Raw genomic sequence first — 20584 nt, forward strand, 5'->3', positions numbered from 1 at the left:
CCAATGGTACGATTTTTTTTATTATATAAACCCGATTTTATATTACACTATGGTGATATAACATTAATCTTTGCTAAGAGATAGCATGAGAGATCAGAGTCCAGTCAAGTGTCCCGGCTATCAGTCGAGTCGAATAGCTGGGGCAGCCAACAAGCTCTCCCTGGAGTTAGACAGTCAGCAAAGTGTAATGCCATATGGCCATTATTGTAATATAAAATACGGCTGATTACTTTGGCCGTTTCTTCTCCTTCCTGTTCCTTTTTTCCTGTTAGCTTATCCGTCAGCTTTCCACTTGGTATCGTGGCCATTATTAGACACAATTAGTGCTTTGAATAGCAAACTTCCACTGAAAATGACACGCCCATCGTTTAAGTGCAATTTTCAGCTCGCCTCCGTTTTGGAGGCGAGATTAGCGCAGGCATTGTAGTCCTCTTCGCAATGCTAGAAAGTGCTTTATGAAATTGAACGGCAAAGAAAAGAAGGAATTACAATGTTAAAGCGCCCCAAAGTGGAGTGGAACGGATGTGCATATACATATGTATGTATGTGGGTTCATCATGGGTCATTAGAGGGTCCTGTAGAATCGCTTTTAGTGGCTTTGTTGTCGCCTTATCGTGGAAGTAGTCGCTCGACCCATGCTTATCCCATTATCCTCCTCTTCATGACGCATTTGGAGAATGTTTCATCCGATGGGTGGGCGTAAGGTTGACGCATTCACGCGGGTCAGGCTTTAAATTCTCCCCTGGCCTTAAACTGCGTTCTAGGCATTATCACCTGGCTGGAAAATTGCATTCAGTTAAATTGGCCATTAAACTTTCATGGCGGGTCATTTCCTAAGAATTATTGTGTTTTTCACGAGCTTGCACCGGTTTAAAAAGAATTCCCATTAAAATGTTTTTGGTGGTGTACGCACATATTTCTTCATCGTTTTGAGGGGACTGCAGTCTAGGTTGAAATTGAAGTTTTTCAGGTCACTCCAAAGTGGACACCTTTCACTTTCAGCAGCTTTACGAGTACCTTAAGTAGTCCTGTTAGTTAATGGACTAATAGCTGAAGTTATCTACGACTACGACAGCTAAGAAGTCTCTCATGATTGGGGATTCAATGGAGGTGGAGAACTAAATTTGAATCCAGTGAACACTTAAACGCCGAGATGCTTTTTTCTTAAAAATCTTTAAAGCTGTTGCATTTAATCAAGCTGGAAGTCAGTCGGATTGAGTGCAGTCCTCCAATCCAATCAGAAATCCTAGACGACAATCGAATAATCATTAGCTTGAAGAGTTTCTAAATCCCTCTGCAGTGAGAATATGCAAGATGCAATTGCGGTCCACCTCATGGGGGTTATTTTAATACTCGACTGCTCAGAAAATATGGAAATAAAAACAACTACTAGACATGTCATTGCCATTCTCGTCCACTGGCATTCGGGCTGGCCTGGACTGGGCTGGGCTGTGGTTGGTTTGTCTATTTGAATAATCGTAGAGCAAATAAATTGCCCAGAAATCTACCAAAAAACCACAAATAGTCTGGGAAAAATTCACACAATGTACTCTAAGGGGGAGAGGAGGCGAGGGGGAGGTGGCAGCTATACAAATATGATTACGAGTGCTCCGTACGTCCAATTGTTCTGTAGAGACGACTCCATTTGGCCGCTGGCCCCTATGTTTCTGCTTAACTCATTTTCCATACACGTACACGTACACGTATGTTCGTTCGTATAAACAAATGCAATTAAATTTGTAAAACCCAAAAACGAATGCAAGGAACAACGAACACAGCCTGACACTTGCCACATGCCACAGATGCGTTGTGTCAGTGTCCTGGCTGCTGTTGGCTTTTACAAATATATAATTGATTGCATTCACCATAGAAATTGGATTTCCATTTCCATTCCCAATCCCAGCCAGCACCCATTTGGTGCCTGCGGCGAAATCTCATGCGGATTAGGCACTCCAGTCCGGCAGTACAGTCCGCCAGCACAGTCCGGCAGTCCAGTCCGGTCGTATGATTCGCGGATATACCAGTGTCCATGGGATGTACTGTACAGATCCTTAAAATATCAAATTTGGGAAAATTTAACGCCGGATAATAGTTTTTCTGAAGCGTATTCATAGGGAGTATATGTACATTGCTTTATCTACGCAAGAATCCCTCATGTTGTTCTAAATCGATATATGTACACTGGAGCACAGCTTATGGAAGAGATATGTAGATGCAGATATAATAGTAGTTAGTTCAGAAGTTCTGGAAATTCATGGAAGATATTTATCATCAGGGGCTTCTACGCATGGATTGCACTTTTGGCAAGCCCAGGGTTTTTTGTTGGCTACAGTTAGAGATATTGATATGGATATCGAGTCCCAGAAGAACAACTATAAGAAGATCGAGCGCCAGGAGCCGGAGCCCAACTTCCATGAAATGAAGTGGTTCGCCCGAAAAGAAGCTAACAATTTTTGCTATGAAAACTTAACACCTATCAATATCTTATGTATAGAAATGTATATGCAGCAGTGTTTAAAAACCTACGATACGCGTCTGAAAATATCGGAAGTCGCAGCAACATTAAAGTCTTAAAAGTTTGGTCTGCATCGCTGTGCAGTGAATCAACACCTCATCGTGGATACTGGGGCATGGCTCATTAAATCCAATGTTTTAATCACATCATCAGACACTCACCGAAATGCACTCGAAAGCCACCCACCCGCACATCGCCCACTAGAGGTCACACATGCACGCACACACATCAGTTAATCACTGAGCTCCAGATGCAATTGCATGGAATGGAACTCTGTGCATTCTCGATGCATTCTGATTTTCCTGTAAAGTTTATTATTTAAAAATAATCAACTCCTATTGAGAGGGGATTTGTTCATATCATACCTAAATGCCAAACAGAAATATTATATCTATGTATGCAGCGGGTATCCTATAGTCAGGTATACCCTACCCTACTCTTAAATGCATTTAAATATTGTGTTTTTGAAATTATTTCGTGCTTGTTTCGATGAAGCTGCCGGCAATTGGCTCGATTCAATCAGGCATCGGTCATCGGGCGAGTTCCAACATTTATAGAGTGGCATGCACGTATTTTTGTGCGGCAATTTCCTCCGAATCGAATCGAGTCGCATATATGTTTGTATGTATTACACGAATTTCCGTCCCGTCACTTTTGGTTACTGGTGTGGACGTCGTTGTGTACTGAAAAGTGCAAAATAAATGAGGCGAAAATAACAGAAAACTTGACCCACATTGAAGGAGCCAGAAGAACCGGCACATACGCGAATTTATCCGGGATGTATCGCATCAAAAATGCAGGAAACCTTTGATTTGTTTTTCCCTTTGAGGGCGGTTCGGGCTGAAAGCATTCAAAAATAATAAGCGAAATGCTATAAATATACATATGCATGTATGTGCTATTCACAAATAAATAAATAACCGATTAAATTCGTATAGAAATAAATATTTTCTTCAACCTCACTCCGTGGGGTGCTTTACTTTTTTTTTGCAGTCTATTTGGATTTGAAGTGATTGTTCCTGCCACTAGCTTTTTGTGTTATTGTTTGTGGTCATTCGTGCAAGTTATAGGTGGTGCTTGGTCGAAATAAATCAGGCGAAAATAAAACACACTTGACCCCGCTTTCAAGGGCCCTCACAACCCACTCCTTAATCGACTTTTTCTCCAAGTGTTTCGCAGAAATCCAATCCTTTTGCTTTTGCTTGCTGCTCAATGAGTTCAATCCGCATAATAAAATTTATACAATTAATAAGAAAAATACATACGAGTATAAAGGATTTTTTTCGCTTTGTAGTGTGCAATTTAATCTTGTATTTAATAAAAATAAAAATTTAAGAAATTAAATTGTGTCATAGTCTGATTTGAAAAAATACACTATTTTATTACGTGCTTTCCATTAAACATCGTCGTACGGAAAGAATAACGAATTTCATTTGAATTTCCAGAGAAAATATCCCTGGGCTGGGACTTGATTCGTTGTGGAAGACACACACATTTGAGCATATCCGTTCTGGCATTGTGTTTCGGTAGTACGACAAAATGTGAAAAAAATTAAAGTCAAATTTGGAGAAAAAAAATTGTTATATTTTCATAGTAATAAAACAAGCTACGTTATGTTACCAAAAACAAAATGTTAGAGTAAAAAAATTTCAAAATTCCGCTAATTGGGTGGGATGATCTATATAGCAATTTTTCGTTCTTATAAATGAAATATTGAGTGCTAATTATCCAGTTTATTAATTGTAAAAACCTTTCCTGTTTTGTTAGCCATCCACGGAGGCAGCTGACGAAAAGGCAATACAAGTTAAAAAAATATACAGTTGGTCGAAATTGGCCAAACATGTTGGGTTTTTTTTAGAATATTCAATATGTAAGAGAGAGACTTTGAGAAAAGACTTTAATTAAGAAACATCTTTCTTATTGGAGATAATAGTAAAAGGACGACATGACCAAAAAATTCAACTCTTGCTTATTTTTCTAGATTTTCCAAAACAAAGGTAGGTTGTAAAAGTAGTTAATATTCAAAAAATTAAAATTTGTTTAATTGAATTTTAGTGTTTTTTGTCTTCCCGTATTTATTGAGCGGGTATTTTATCACTTAAGAAAATTTCCTTGAACTTCTTGCGGTTCAAAAACAACTCGCAGTGCGAGCAAAGTAGAAAGAGAAATTATCCTCTATTGTTATCCAGCGGCATATTATCCTTGGGGCAGAAACCACGGTACAAAACAACTGGCAGAGGCAGCGACCTGTGAAGAGAAAATGTCCCTTTCATACGATTGGTTGTATAAGAGACCCACATAAGAGGGATATTTTTTTTCCTTCAGTATGGGGGGTGAATTTTTCTCTTAAGGAAATTCCCGCCGGACTATAAAAGCGGGCTGCAGCACAAAAACAACGGTACAAAACAACTGGCAGCGGCAGCGGCAGCGACGTGTGAAGCAGCAGCGCAGCGCGGGTGAACGACGTGAAGACGTAAAGTGATATCGTAACGGATATTCCGGCTTTCAAAGCGATCCATTTGTGTACGTGTCTCGGTACGTGTCTCCGTAACGCTGCTGTGCGCCGGCTGCATCTTCATTGGATTTTCTGTGTGCGTGCGAGTGTGTATTTTTTTGTGCAGATTTATTTTTCGGTGCCAGATTCCGCAAGACAAGTGCTAAAGTATGATTCACATTTGAATAAGCATCGGGACATGGACACCAACCATCCGACCGACCATCCGACCATAAACTCGAAAGTACATTATAATCATATCGCACCAGACATGTGCCCAGAAGGACGTGCTTCCCGCTTGCTCGTATTGTATCCATCCCAGTCCCCCTTCCCGCGCTGTCGTTCTCCGTTTTTGACGGCGGCTCGTGCCTGTCCATATCCCAGAAACGATTCGTGCTTGCCCATTTAATTGTGCTCCCTGGCGGCTAGGGTATACGGCGGACAGACCACGGAAAGACGGTGGAAAGAACGAGCAGAGCAGAGCAGAGCAGAGCAGAGCAGAGCAGAGCAGTGGTAAAGCAGTGGAAAAGCAGTGCTGTCCGTGCAAAGGCAGTGGAAGCCAGTGCTACCCATGGCAGGGGATGGGGAAGTACGGGTAGCACTGCAAATAAATGGAAGGGGTAGTCAGTGTTAGCCTGAGGGAACTGGGGAATATCCATGTGTATCCATGGATGGGGTAACACCCTAACGCTTACTCAGTTTCGATTCAATTCGATTTGCCTTAATGAAGCCAGTCCACGACATCCCCATACAATAGTTAACATATTTTTATGGCCCGTTGTCGCCAAAGTGTCCCAGTCCACCCGTTCTTGTCCATACATACATAGTGTGTATGCTTATGCCCCTCGCCACACCAGTTTCAGTTTCAAGGGCCACTGGAGTTGAGGCTCTTCTGGATTGCTCACTTGATGGTCCAGTGGCCAGCGACCGGGCACCGGGCATCGCGCTACGGGCACCGGTTCCAATGTTTGTGCTCTTGTGGACCCAACAAGTGTGGATAGGACTGAGCGTGTGGGACGTTTATTGTTAGGTCAAGAGCAGCAGAGAGGACTTTTACAGTTACAGAGGGATTGTCCGGGTCCGGAACAGATTTTGGGTTTGCTTACATAATCCAACAGAAACAGAAACAGATCCTGGGATTATTCGTACGTGGGTTTCGTAGGCAGGACTTTAAATATTTAATTCTTTAAAAGCATTTAATTAATCCGCAGAGAGAAGCGTGGAGAGAACTGTGGGGCATTATGGGATAAGCAGCTTGCCAGTTCTTCTTCTTCGGCCTTGAGAAAGAAACTTAAATAATCGTGATACCTGGCAAGTGCTTTGCAGGTATTGTTTGTGCTCCAACTTATGATGGAAAAAGCAAACCTGCAAACCTAGTCTTTTATTGGGAAAGTGGCTTTAGGGGAGGCCCTACAGAAACCTTTAAGAGTCAACAATCGACAGCCACTTGTATGAGCTCGTCCTAAGGCCAAACTCAAAGGATCCGAGGCTTATACCTTAAGAACTGGAAAAGCCATAAATCTGTAATCTGGAATGAGTCCCTTATGAAATCAGCAAAATTCGTAGATATGGAAGCGCTTTATGGCCGTGAACGTATACAAGGATGGGATTTTATTACGTCCTTGGATAAAACAATAGAAATATTCTGCAATTTTTTGGCAACCAGTTATGTGGAGCATAAATTTCAAGAGATTTTACTAAACTACGAAAATGAGTACCAATTTTCGGATTGTTTTTTTTTGTTAATGTGAAGGTCGTAGAATCTGGGGATAGACTAGAAATAGTTAGAGCTAGTTTTAGGGACTTGATGTTGCTACAAGACTTGATTACATTGGAATCTATTGAGTTTAGGATTGGCCCCGTTTCGCAGCGAAACGCAAATTTTTGATACGAAGGCATTTCAAGTACAGAAACCACACAGTTATTTTCCATGCAGCGAGGAACATAAACTGGTGAAACTTTAAAATTCTTGGCACTTGGTTCTGGGCGGGTTTTGGGGAGGATTCTGGTCTTTGTTCTGGATAGAACCACAAAAACGTACGCTTTAATCCACGCATCCAGGCAGCCAGACTGCGACCAGTCGCCGGACTGGTACTGGTACTGGTACTGGTACGTTCTCCGTCCTTGAACAGCTTAACCACTCTTTCGGGTCCTCGGATTACGGCGTAGTGCGACCACAGGAGCCGAGCCGGAGCCCGGACAGCAGCGGCCCCGGCCGCCAGATGGAAGCACTTAGGCAAACGCGGATGCTTCATTAGGGTCACGCTTGCAATCAATCGTGGCAGTGGTAGTGGCAGTGGTGGTGGTTGGTTGGTTGGTTGGTCGGTTGGTGTTGGTATTGGGGCAAACTTTTGCCACAAATTTCCTTTTTTCTCTCACACACAAATACGCGTGCATACACCACACACACACACACATGCATGCAGCTGTGGAAAGTGATTCATTAAAGCAATTAGCAGAGAAAAAGCACACAGCACAGTCCTGGCATTCACCAACACTTCTCTTGCAGACAGCTGAAGGGGGAGGCGGAACCGGAGCCGGAGCCAGTGTCAGTGCCAGCGCCAGCGCCAGCGCCAGTACGACATACAAATGCTCATTGAAATTTACGATTATGCTGCAAAATTATTAAACAATATGACCGCAACAGCCGCTGAAACTACGGAAGCAACTCCAGACAGCAGGGGAGCCGGAGCCGGAGCCGGACCCGGAGCCCCCGACATCATTAATAACCAATCCGTGGGGAATGATGCGGACGAGTCAGACAGGAGAGCAAAGAAGCCAGAGCCAGAATCAGAATCAGAATCAGAGAGCTCGAATCCCTCACGGACCGCAAATCTAACGGCCAAATTGCTGCAGGCCACCACAGGCAATATGAGGAACCTGCTCAACCGAACCCTGTCCACCATGGCCAGCGCCAGCGCCAATGCCAATCCCGCCCAGCACGTCCCCCTGCCCGCACTCCTGTTGCAGGCGGTCCTCGACGTGGACGTGACCCAGGGCCAGCGCATCGATCAGCCGCCGCACCAGCTCCAGCAACTCCCCGAGACGCAGCCGGCCATCGGCCACCAGTCGCTGGCCAACGCCACATCCAATCCCCTGGCGGGCACCGAGCCGGCGGACATCTACAGTGCATTTAGCGCCCTTCCCGGCGGCAACATAAGCGGTTTCATCGAGTCCTCCACCACGGCTGCCAGCGCCGTGCTGAGCAGCACGCTGCCCACCCTCCCCGCCACCAGCAGCATGGCGGCCACCTTCCAGGCCCAGACGGTGGCCACCTTCATAGCGGCCGGCAACAAGAATCGACCAACGACCATCGTTGTCTATCCAACGGGTGAGTGCTACTCCGAGGGTACTCTGTCACTGCTGTCACTTTCGAGAGATTTCAAAGGGAAAAGCGTTCATAGCATTAAAGCTGTGACCACCTAAAAGTACGGTTATCTTGGGTCCAAATGACTTTAATTTCTACCCAATTTAAAGAACTAAGAAAAAGAAAAACCTACGGGGATACGAAATCTCTAAGTTCTTTAAAACTTCTTGGGTCTAGTCGCTTTCCATTCAAAGAGAAAAACCTGTCGGTACTGAGTTTCTATATGTACTCTATTGCGTCTCTCTGGAATAGAGCTCACACTTCTAGTGCTATTCAACACTTGTCTAAAAGTAGTCATTCATTAATCCTTTTATTAGCCTTTCAAAACCCAAACGTAACTTGAGCCAGAAGCCTTAAAATACCTTATCAAGACCGAGATTCAATTATGGAGGTAGATGGAAATTTAAATGGAATCTGATCCTTCATGGCAAACACAGTTGAATATCCAAGGGGGTTCGATGTTCAGACTAAAGTCAGACTCCAGTCAACCCCTAGGCCTTCTTCATTCCTGCTTTCATTCCTTTGGAGCTATCCTTTCCTTTCCCTCAGATATTCGACATATCTACAGGCCTGAAACATATTGTAATTGGAATACATTCTCTTTTGCTAATTGAATTCCATTGTAATTCAAATTATAACCAAAAAAGTGGATAATGTTTAAACGAATTCGTCAAAATGTTTTTTTTTGTTTATTTTTTTGGCAGTTGCCATTAAGTTAAATGGATGAACCCCTAATCTAGGACTACCCAAGTCCCAAAGGTCTTTGGACGCCTCACAGCATTAACTTAATTAGGAACATTTGCAGGATGAATGGGAGTCAGACTCCGGCTCCACCAGCCACCCCATCTCTGGCCGCCTGTCAATAATCAAATCAGTGCAGTCAGTCATCCATCGAGGTCGCGTGCCAGACTCCGACTCAGACTCAGACTCAGAGCCAAGACCCAGAACCCAGAACCCACGACTCACATCCTACGAGCCACAACCCACGACCCAGACCCATACCCATACCCAGACCCAGACCCGAGACTCATCCCAATTAGTTTCCCCGTTGCTGGAGTTAATTTGCATGAGATGACACCCGAGGCCTCATTATCCGCATCGACTCATGCTCCAGCTCCTACTGGGGTGTCAGCTCTTTTTTTCATATAGTTTCGGTGGCAGGCCCTAACTTTGACTGGCTTTCAGCCCGCTTAGGCCAATCGAAAAGTTTGCCCACGCCCCAGCTGCCAGACCCAGAGCCAGAGCCAGAGCCAGACCCCGCCCCCTTCGGCAATTAGACAAGGCTAAGTCGCAGTAATTGCAAAGAGTTTCACTCGACTGTAGCTGTTGATTGTTTAAGGCAACTGTCGCGAGTACGTACATGCAGTAGTCGCCTGGATGGGGGCCTGGGTCTTGGATTGGGAATGAGATTGAAAAAGAGAGTACGCACGGCTGAGGGAGGGCCGTGGCTACAGTGAGGGAAAACATATCAAGTTGCAGGTTGCAGGTTTCAGGTTGTGCCAGGTCCTAAAACACACACTAAGTGACGCATGAGAGTGAAAAGATTGGGAAGTCGGAAGTCGAGGACAAGGTCCAACAAAGGGAATGGGGGAGTAAGCTGAATACGTACATGTTCAGAGCTTAATCAGGGGATACATATCCTTGGCTTGAAATGATTCTTGCTTTCACTTCTTTTCTCTGCATTTCTTTTTGTTGAGTGTAAGGTCGCAGGAGCCTGCCAGATGGCGCCGATGTCACTGTGCCCGAAGCGGCTCACAAATTAGAGGCGTAAAGGTCGCTGAGCTCGGGGGGCGGCACTGTCGTCTTTATTAAGAGTACTGCCACCGCGTGGCACCCTACCCCTACCCCGTGCCCGTCGCTGTCACCATCCCAAATACAGTACTCTCCCTGACAAGCGACGGCCTACAAGTTGACGACGACATTGTCGACTCCTCTTCAGTCTTATCAGACTCATTCTCAATCCCATTGCCATTTCCATTCAGAGTCCTCCTCCAACCTACAACCTCCAACCACTCCCAGACGTACATCTTCAGCATCGACATCGACATCGACAGGGAAGCACTCCCTGCTGAATGGCCTGTGGGTGGGCCTGAAGCCGTCGGCTGGGCGGTGTGTCGTGGAGGCCATGTCATGCCCGACACAAGAAAGAACTTTTCGCCGATGCTGCCAAAAAATAAAATACAAGAAAAAAGGGAGAGAGAAAAAAACGAAAGCTGAACAAAACAAAAACAGGCACAAACTCGCCCATTACGATTCGCCAACAAAATGCGCGTAAATTCATCCGATAAAATGGTGTGGCAGGAATGCGATGAATGCGACGTCCTTCGGCTCCATTGATAAGTTAACAATGCGTTCTACTTAGCGGCATACTCTCGGATTCCGGAGAGCCGCACCTCTGAGAGGCACTTGAGAGGCCCAGTCAGGCAGAAGCTTAAATGGAAATTCAACCATAACTAAGTTACCGCTCTGGATGCTTTTCTAAAGGCTAAGAATAGAGACACCCTCTTGAAGAGGGTTTGACACTGCGGGAAATCATATTTAGATGCGCATCTGAACATTGAACATTAGTTTGAAACGATTTCAACACTCTGAAATCAATTTGCCGATCAAAAACCGGACAGAACAGAGTACAGAGTGTAGTTCCCACGAACCCCCCAAGAAAATACTCTTCTGAATTTGTACTTTTTTTATAGTTTATTCAATTTTTCTTCATTCTTTGCAGGTAGGATAGGTTTCGGTTCTCAATTCGATTGTAAAATGTAGAGCGTATTTCGATTTAGTTTAGGATTTGCTGCCGCTTTGTCCGCTAATTCCAAAATATACATAATATATGGCGAATACATTCCATTGAGATCTAGAGCTCAACTCATTCAGCGCAGGGGACGAGAGGACGTACATATGTATTTATACGTAACCGCCTGGCTAGATCAAATAGGAAACTTCTGACCAACTATTCTCCCATGTCTCGACCAAAACATAACCCAACACAGTAGGCAGGCCGATGGGGCTGGGGCTGCTGTCCCCTCTATGCTTTCTCCTGCAACTTTAAGCATCAAAGTTAGGTTGGGACTTAAAAGTTGGTTCCGGTTCCCCCTTTAGGACCAGACCGCAATCATCTTTGGTTGACTTTGATGCGCATATTCCGAGCCAGAAGAAGAGAAGTCACTTTGGTACGAATACGAATACATGTGTATATATATATGTATGTATGTGAACAGAAATACGACTATGTGTGTGTGTTTGTGTGTGTGTATCTTAAAATATATTGCCTCTCCTCAGCTGAAGGATTTTTTCGTTGCGATGCCTTTGTAGCGCATTCCACTGTCGACGTCGAATATGCAAACATTCGATTTCCATTGAAAGCCATGGAGCCGTGAATGGGTCTGAAAATATGGGGGAATATCAGGGGATAAGACCAGAGACCAGCGAGTGGAAGAGAAAGGGAGAGTGGAAATCTGTCTGAGTGGAGAAAAAAGCATTATTTTTATTGTATTTATTGAATTTTTCAAGCATCAAACGATGCCTGATGACTCAGCGTGAATGGCAGGAGCATCGTACAGCTGCTCCTTCGCGATTACAACGGCAAACTAATGCCCATTGGAGACCCATTGGAGGCACTTCAGACATCACTCCCCCTGGTCCCATTCGCCATCAATTTGTGTAAATTTGAACTGTCACTTTGAAGGCGTTAATTGGATTCAGTGGCGCACTCCCTTCAGGCAGCAGGCAGCAGGCAGAGGGCACCCGGCTTCCAGCTTTGGGGGTAGTCCTGGGGCAAAAAAAGAGACACGAAAGATGTAAGCGCTGGGTAAATGTAAATATTTGGTGACTACGCCCCTGATCGAACTCGAACTTAATCGAATAAAGTCAGGATAAGAGCCAGGCCATAGGACGGAGACGAGGACGGGAACGGGAACGGCAAGGGGGATGCGCCATTAAGAGCACCCGGAGAGGGCCAGGACATCTCCCAGCCAAGGATAACCCTTGGCTCACAAAGATCTGAATGGGCCAGTGGCTTGATCTTTGCCTCTAGTGCGCGTTGATTACTTAATGGAACAGAATATTGTGGATTCCTGATCATCGGAAGGTGCATCGCTCAGAGGCGACCCTTTAGCTCTTGAGGCTGGGCTTATATTGGTTATAGCTATGCTATCTTGAGCATCATAAGCCTTAGTTAGTTATAGAAGTTTAAAAAGCATTCCCCTTGTTGAAAGCTGTGAAGGGAGCTCTTTTAAATATCGTCGTTGGTCCTCTTTTGAGGCTACTCCCCACAGTATTCAGAGGTCGACTCCCGACCCGACTTGGTTTCGTTGTCATTCTGGTTTTCTGCGACAAACAAAATTTGGGCCTTGGATTTTGTGGCTTAGATTAGAGCCACCGTTGGCTGTGGCGCCACTTTTGGTTGCCGCTCGTTGAAAGTGGGGGGGACATGACTTATGAGTGGAAGCACTCGGAGGCTGGTAAATTAGGTCGCCAAGTGGCGGGGGTGTGGGGGAAAAGCCCCACTTGACTTACAGGTTGAATATTCTAGGAGGAAGTCCGCATTCAAAACAAGGAAGAGGATGGCACAAATGCGCAAAGGGAGGATTCCGTTTTCTGCCTTAAATGGTTGGGACTCCCAGCAGCAATCGTCAGGCAGGTCAAGTATCCAGGCTAAAATCGATTGTCCCAATGGAAAGAGTACAGAAAGAATCCTCCTCTGAAACAATCGCGCAAACAGCAAATAGCCAAGTCCATGTATAGATCAAGTCCTCGTCCGAAATAGCCGCGATTTTAAAGCCCTCGTTCCGAGTTAATGGGTTCTCCAGGCAAAATGTCGCTGAAAGATCACAAAATTTAGTCTAAAATTGTTGAATAAAATTACTTTTTCAACCCACTCCCGGCAGTTGGCGAGGCTCTGTGTGCATAGAAATGTTTTTCGCTATCCGTCCGGAATGTGAGGCCATGCAAATGAGCCGGAGATGAGCTACGGAATCATGGGTTTCCCCCAGCCCCGTACACCCGTACACCAGTCCCAAACAAGAGCCCTCGGTTATTGCGATAAAATAAACATATAAATAAATAATCTTGGGCCAGGCGATTGCATTTGTGCGGCTGACCACAACAATTAGGCAAATACGGCCCCATTTCGCTGGCTCTGTGGTCTGAGGTCGGGGTGGTCTGGGGGGTTCGGGGGGTCTGGGTAGTGCGGTGTGTCGACAAGACCAAAGTCGGTGCGATTAACATTTATGCAACATTTGGCAAGGCCATTCTATGGCGTGGAGCGTGGTGTGAGTGTGTGTGCTTGTGGAGGGTAAAGCCTTATAGGGCGAGATCCTGTTGGGAAAGGTCATCTCAAGTTGCTTTGAATTGGGTAAAGGTAGCCAAAGTGTGGGGCACGCTCTGATAGATTGAATAGATAAGGTTAATGAGGGAACAGTGGGGTTAGGCAAGGTTGTTGCAGATTACGTCGGATACGGAAGGGTGCGATTAGTAAAAGTGGGTAGCACTTGTTTGTACCACTTTTAATATCAAGCGACCCACAAATAAAGATTTGAATTTACTACTAGAAGCAAGAAGAGGTTCTAGAAGAGGTACCTTAAGAAGATCTTAAGGTAAGACTGGAAAAGTGAAGGTTATCTACTCGTGAAGGTTATAATCGTATCAAATATATAACCACTTGTTATATTTCATTAAGAACTAAAGCTTTAAAATTGAGTTTTGAATCGTAGCATAGTGCAAATACAATTCGCGGATTCCACGTTCACGTGTGACTGGCAAACAGCTGATTTTCTGGATTTCTGCAGTACAATTTACCACTCTAAATCGGTTGTATTTGTTCCTATAATATAGGACTACTTGAATTGATTGTGGGAAAGCGTCACTGTTGGTGACATTCACAATGAACCTTAATGAAATTCATCCGTTCACTTATGGGGTATTTGTCTAGTGAAACTCAAGTAGAAGTGGATTCATTTAGATGCAGTTTAAAGATAGGCAACGCTTAAGTTAGGATCAGATGAAGCAAAGCAGAGAGAGAGAGATCTATTATCCATTCTGTTTTATTCAATTTTGATCAATACAGTACGAGGGCTGTTCCTCATTGATAGCAGACTCTCTCGTAATTTGAAGAGAAACAAACATTTACAAACATTCTTATTCCTTTCTATTTATTATACAACATCTGAACTTCTCCTCCGTTTCGTTTCGTTTCGTTCCAGTTTCACCCGAATCGATCGTCATACCGATCGTCTCGTGCATCTTCGGCTTCCCCATACTGGCCCTGATCGTCATCTGTTGCCTGCGGCGGCGGGCAAAGCTGGCCCGGGAGCGGGACAGGCGGCGCAACTACGACATGCAGGACCATGCCGTCAGCCTGGTCAGATTTAGTCCAATTCATAGGCTTAGTGAGTGTTGAGTGTTGTGCAATGTGTGTCGAACGTTTTTCTCTTTTACTTTCTTTTCCTATGCTTTCACCCTCTCCACATTCCTCCTTCCGTTTCCTGTTTGCTTGCAGGCGATGGTCACAGATCAAAAGATTACCTACCTTGCTACGTAGGTAGAATGCTCGTAGAATGCATCCCCATCTCTCCATTCATTCGCACTCTGCACCCCTTTTGCACTCTCTGTTTCTCTGTCTCTCTGTTTCCATCCTTGTTCTTGCCTTTTTCTGTACTGAGTTATCCTTTCCTCCTCTTGATGTATGCCATGCAGTAGTGATTATAGTACTCCCTCCCCCTGGTGGCCACGTTGTCATCCCCGGCATAACTCGGCCTTTGTTTTATCCCCCAAAATGGGATTTTAAATTGACAAAGAGATAACAAAAGCACCTGACGCATCAGCATCAACATTACCCTCATCATCATCATCATCATCATCGTTGTTGTTGGTCTTTTCGGTACCGCCACGCCCGCATAGCCGAAAAAAAGAGAAATATAAGAAAATCTATACCGGCAGCACTATGCAACACAATTCATATCTCCTTTTGGTTTATAATTTTACAAGGAAGGAAACGCTCTTTGAATCAACAATAACCAGCGGAGTCGGCAAATCCTTTTTCCATATATTGATCTACCAGATCTTAGATGAAAAAATATCATCAATTAAACCAAATTATTGCCACTTAAAGTTGTATTTCAATGTGGAATACGGAACCACGGAAATTGTATTCCTGAATGGAAGAAAAGCCGAAGAGCCCTGGCACTGTTGCGTAGTGTAGCCAGGAAATGGCAGAAACATTGCCTTTAGGCGTCTTTGTCGTCGGCAAATGAACCTCTCGACGGCACTCAGAAATCGAATTGCCATTCTCAATGGATATGTTGCACGGCCCAGTGGGTTATCAATTACGAATGCCTCCCAAGAGCTTCGAGCTTGACTTTAGCGGGCAGGAGAGCCGAGTTGAGGCGAGCTGAGCCGAGCTGAGCCCATGGACAGTGGCTAGCAGGGAGTCCGGAGTCCGTGTCACTGTCCGTGTCCCGCAGGCATTCGGTTGCACAGCCACAGCCACCTTCATTGGTAGGCAGTGCGGCAGGCGAGAGACGGCAAAGAAAGCTGAAAGAAAACTGTGGCAGGGTGGCGACAGTTGCCAGCCACTCAATAAAACATGCTCCACACCAACAGTGTATGTGTGTAGGTGCGTGTGCTTGTGTGAGAGCTGCTTTACATGTGTCAGGCACAGGACACAGAGCAGCAGCAGCAGCAGGAGCAGCTGGCATGCGCTGCCTGCATTTGCATTGCATACCTTTGGGCGCTCGCCTGCCCTCGTTTGCATATAACAAAAACAAATGAAAGGCAGCCCGGCAGAAGCTCAGCAAACAAACAAAAGCAAGAAAAAGCCTCAGCCTCATAATTGACTATACCCATCTGTTACCCTGTACACTCAGAAGCGTTTAAATGCTTAAAAGTATAGGATAACGGATAAACGATTGCGCCCAGTGAAAAGGAACAAAAGCGAAAGGATAATAATAAATAGACCCCCTCAATGGGAGAATAAATGTACACAAGTGTACATGCAGATACACAGATGTCCCATGGGTATTACTTGTATATTTATACCTACTAAAACAGATAATACGAATAAATACATACAAATGTACTTACACTGGGAGTAGCCGGAACGATTGCGAAATGCCACAGCCGCTTGACATGTCTTCAATTTGTACATGGAAGTGTGTAAGACAAGAGTCTTCCTTCGAATGTGGTGCCAGAGTATGGCTGGTTTATGGTGTGGTTTTCACTTGCCTGTTCCGTTACACATTCTTATAGATATAACGACCGTCTTATCCTAAACGAGCACCGGGTATTCAAAAAAGCAACAAAATGTGTGAATAAGGCAGCTCCCCCTCGCTCTCTCTCCCACTCTGTTGCCTTTTTAGCATAGCAACATGCCCTGATGACAGCCGGACGGACAGGGCCGGGCCGGGCCGGGCTGGGCTGCCACCTGCCAACTGGCGACTGGCGACTGCCACATTCATATGCCCGCCATGTGTAACCCTCTCCACAGCACTGTGCGACGACGGGGCATGGGGATTTCATTGCTTTATGCACGCACGCACACGCAGCAACATTTTTTATAACTGTAAATTTCATATTCAGTGCGCAAGAGAGGGCGGATGGAGAGGGGCCAAAGCAGGGAGGGAGAGAATGGAAATGCCACTTCAGGTCTCATAGAGGAGCTGCCTCGCCCTCGTCCTCGCCCTAGCCCTCGCCTCCTCACATGACCATGATGATGATGATGATAACGATGATGATAATGATGATGATGCGGGTGATGTGGATGACAGCCACAGCAGCGGCAACAGCCACAAACTACACTTGTTTTCGGTTGTTTTGCTCCTTGGCCCCAAAACAGCACACAAACACACCTCCCCAACCTCCACACCCACACACACACACACACACACACATACACATCGTACCTATATACATACACACTCGTATATCTTGTTTGCATACATTTTCGCAAAACAATTACGTAGCACCGCAGAAGCCAACCCCAAAATTCCTAACTCCCCCCCACACACACACACACACACACACACACACACACATCTACACCCATACACACCCACACCCACAACTGAATCCTGTGTTTACATTAGGCGACCAAGAATCCAAACTGTGCGGTCGAAGGAATTGAATCGGAAATACCTCCTAACATCGGAAATGGAAAACGAATCTCACAGATACATACATATGTACGTCCGAATACGAGTCCGAGTATACAATATGCAAAACATAAATAAGGGGAGAGATAGAGTCGAAATCTGAATAACTGTTCACTAAAGAAATGCTAATACTTCTTCTGGTAAACAGACCAAATAAAATAAAAACTCCAAGCTCTAGCCATTTTTGGCCATTCAAATACCAATACTGAATGTCTTATTACCATTTAAATGCAAAAACAATATTAGATTTGTTTCAGAATAAAGAAAGATTTACATAAGACAAACGCACAAGAAAAGGGTATGGTATGGGCATATTCTCCCATCAATAAATAAATATAAATACCTACTGAATCAATTCGAAAGATCTTCGCGAGTACCTTTGTATATAGGAATTATGTCAAAAAATGTTACATTGATGGCTATACATACATAGTGGCTATCCATTGCCGTTCCTGATGGAAATCTTTCCTGATTAAAGTTGGTGGAGCGCAGACGAAGGCTCATTTCAATCGCATTCTGAATATATAAGTTTTGGAGCTTCAGAAAACCCTTGTTTGTGACCATACAACACCATACCATGGCATAGAAATCAAGGACTCCTTTTGGGTCTGATGTATCTAGTGTAAACTCCATAAACATACCCATTACAACGGCGAATAAATCAAATTAGAGGCCAATAAATCAACTCCTACCCCACTGTGCGCACACCCATCGCGTGGCACTTGCACATCTTTCACTTCTTGACACCCCACACACCACAACCCCCTGGCCCAAAACCCCAGACAACACCCGAGTCCGGGTCGGAGCCTGGCGCCCAGCCGTCTCCCATCTGGCATCTGCCACCTGCCCGTCGCACGTTTTCAATTTGTCGCCATCAATCTTTCTCACACCTGGCGCCTATCCCATCCCCCCCGCCCCACCCACTCACGAGCATTGTTTTACCCAGCCCTACCCGAAAAAAATCTCTCAATCCCTGAATTACTGATGACTCGAACTGATTTGATTGCGCCCTCAGATTACCGATCGTCGCGAGCTATCAGTCTACGTCCTGAACGAAGCCTAAGCCAGGGCTTCACCTCGCTGGAGCTGGATACCGTGCTGGAGGAGCGCTGCAGCGATGTGGAACAGACGCAGACCGAAGTCCTCAATCCCGAGTCGCCCATGGACACCACTTCCTACAAGATGTCCTTTTCCTCAAGCTAACAGTTAGCCACGAAGCAGAAGCAGCAGCAGCAACAGCCGCCGCCCACTGCGACGCTCCCAACAACGCTCGCACATCCCCAGTCCCAGTCCCAGTCCCATCCTCAGGCGCCGCCCCAGGCCAAGGATCTACCCGCCTCGACGTCGTCACAGCTGTTGGTGCCACCGCAGCTGCGGAAGACGGCCAGTGTGAGGGAGTCGCACGATTCAATGGCCCTGGCCAAACGGCGGAGTCGCCTCCAGGACCTGCGTGCCGCAAGCACCAGCAGCGGTGGTGGGGACGAGGCAGTCGTCGCCTTTAGCAAACGTGGCTCCAAGCGGTATCTTCGTCGCGGTGGCGCCACCGCCAGCGGCAGCAGCAGCAGCAGCGGCTCTCCACGCCGATCAGAGGCGGCCATGCGGAAGTCGCAGTCGCTGGACGCTGCCGAAAGTTACTCCCTGGCCAGCATCCAGTCCCCGCTGTGGGTGACCCTCACCAATGCCCGCACCATCGAGGAGCTGGCCCAACAGAAGCTTTAAACGGACCCATCCCCAGCCCCCAGCCCACCTAAGAGTCCCCGCCCTCCGGCTATAATACCACTTCCCATTAGCAACATCCACATAGACATCTTGTAAATGTTTAGAGAGAAATTCAATGTACGAGTAGTAGATGCATTAATTAAAACCAAATATTTCAATCATTAACTAAAACTACAAAAATTTAATGCAATTAAAGACCAACAACACATAGTCCAAGGAATAAAATTGAATTTGGAAACTAGATAATTGAATGTCAAGGAAAACATATACAGTATTGTTTTCAATGGGAGGGGGTATGAGGCAAAGAAGTCGTCTGGGGCCTTTGAGCCAAAAACCACAGGTTAAGCAACTTTTAATGTGATTAAAGACCAACAAGGCATCCAATTATATTTGTCAGATTGATAGTTCAACTTCCAGGCAACGTACGGTGGGTCCTGGGCCTTGGAACTTATCAAAAGACAACACACACGCACTTAATGAGATTAAAGAACAGAATTTTTGAGCTCTTAAGTGTGGAGCTGGTGGTCGGATAAGCCAGGATTTTAGCCTTTTGAAAGGTAAGCTAATTTCATAATAAATTTGAATCAAATTAATTCAACTGGATATTGTAAGTATACCACTGACACACCTCTGCTAAAAGTATTCACATTCCCAACATGAATGCTTCTATTGGAAGAGCTGCCAAATCCTTTATGGCTTCCTTTTATTGATTTCTCTGTGGTCCTGGATGGAAAGCAATTGTAGGTATGTATATGAACCGATATTCGTGGTTTATTTGCCATTACGGGCTTGGGGGATTGGGGATTACTCTTAACCTCAATTGAAATGATTCTTATGTTTTACTAGTAAGTGAATCGTTTCACCAGAAGTATTTAAGCCCTCGTTGTATTCTAGCTATTTCCGCATATATAAAAGTAACTCTTATATTTATTATGATTATATATGTATGTATGTTATTATATATCCTTTTAGATTTTGATTTATACTTAGATTACTGTTCACTTTGATCACCATAGGCAATCGCACTTACTTACTTCCTAGGATCTTCATATAATGAGCTAAATACCACATCAACGTCCGAACTTAAACAAAATTAAGTCATATAAATATGAAATATATTGATTTTAAAGCTACGGTAAGCTCGCTAAGTTTTTTCTGAAAGCCTTATTCACAATTCAACAATTTCATTGAAGGTCATCAGTCCCCATTGAGGCTATGTAATTCGACAACTTGTCAATTCAATTGGTGGCGAAAATGATTCCCTGGAGGGGGAGGTGAAGGACCTGAACAAAAGGCGACACAGCATCGGCGTAATGGATATGGTCCGCAGCAGGATGGCCAAA

General features: G+C 45.1%; 1 protein-coding gene across 1 annotated transcript; it reads left to right on the plus strand.

Annotated features, from left to right (window-relative positions):
* The first annotated feature begins 4886 nt into the window (after nt 1-4886).
* LOC6902210 (uncharacterized) lies at nt 4887-19508 on the plus strand. The gene is given in 4 exon segments (XM_033383623.1): nt 4887-5050; nt 7519-8340; nt 14577-14762; nt 18538-19508. Coding segments are annotated over 3 exon segments (1632 nt in total). The 5' UTR covers nt 4887-5050; nt 7519-7598; the 3' UTR covers nt 19242-19508.
* Nucleotides 19509-20584: the final 1076 nt, after the last annotated feature.

Source organism: Drosophila pseudoobscura, chromosome X, assembly GCF_009870125.1.
Source record: "Drosophila pseudoobscura strain MV-25-SWS-2005 chromosome X, UCI_Dpse_MV25, whole genome shotgun sequence".
Classification (NCBI taxonomy): Eukaryota; Metazoa; Arthropoda; class Insecta; order Diptera; family Drosophilidae; genus Drosophila; species Drosophila pseudoobscura.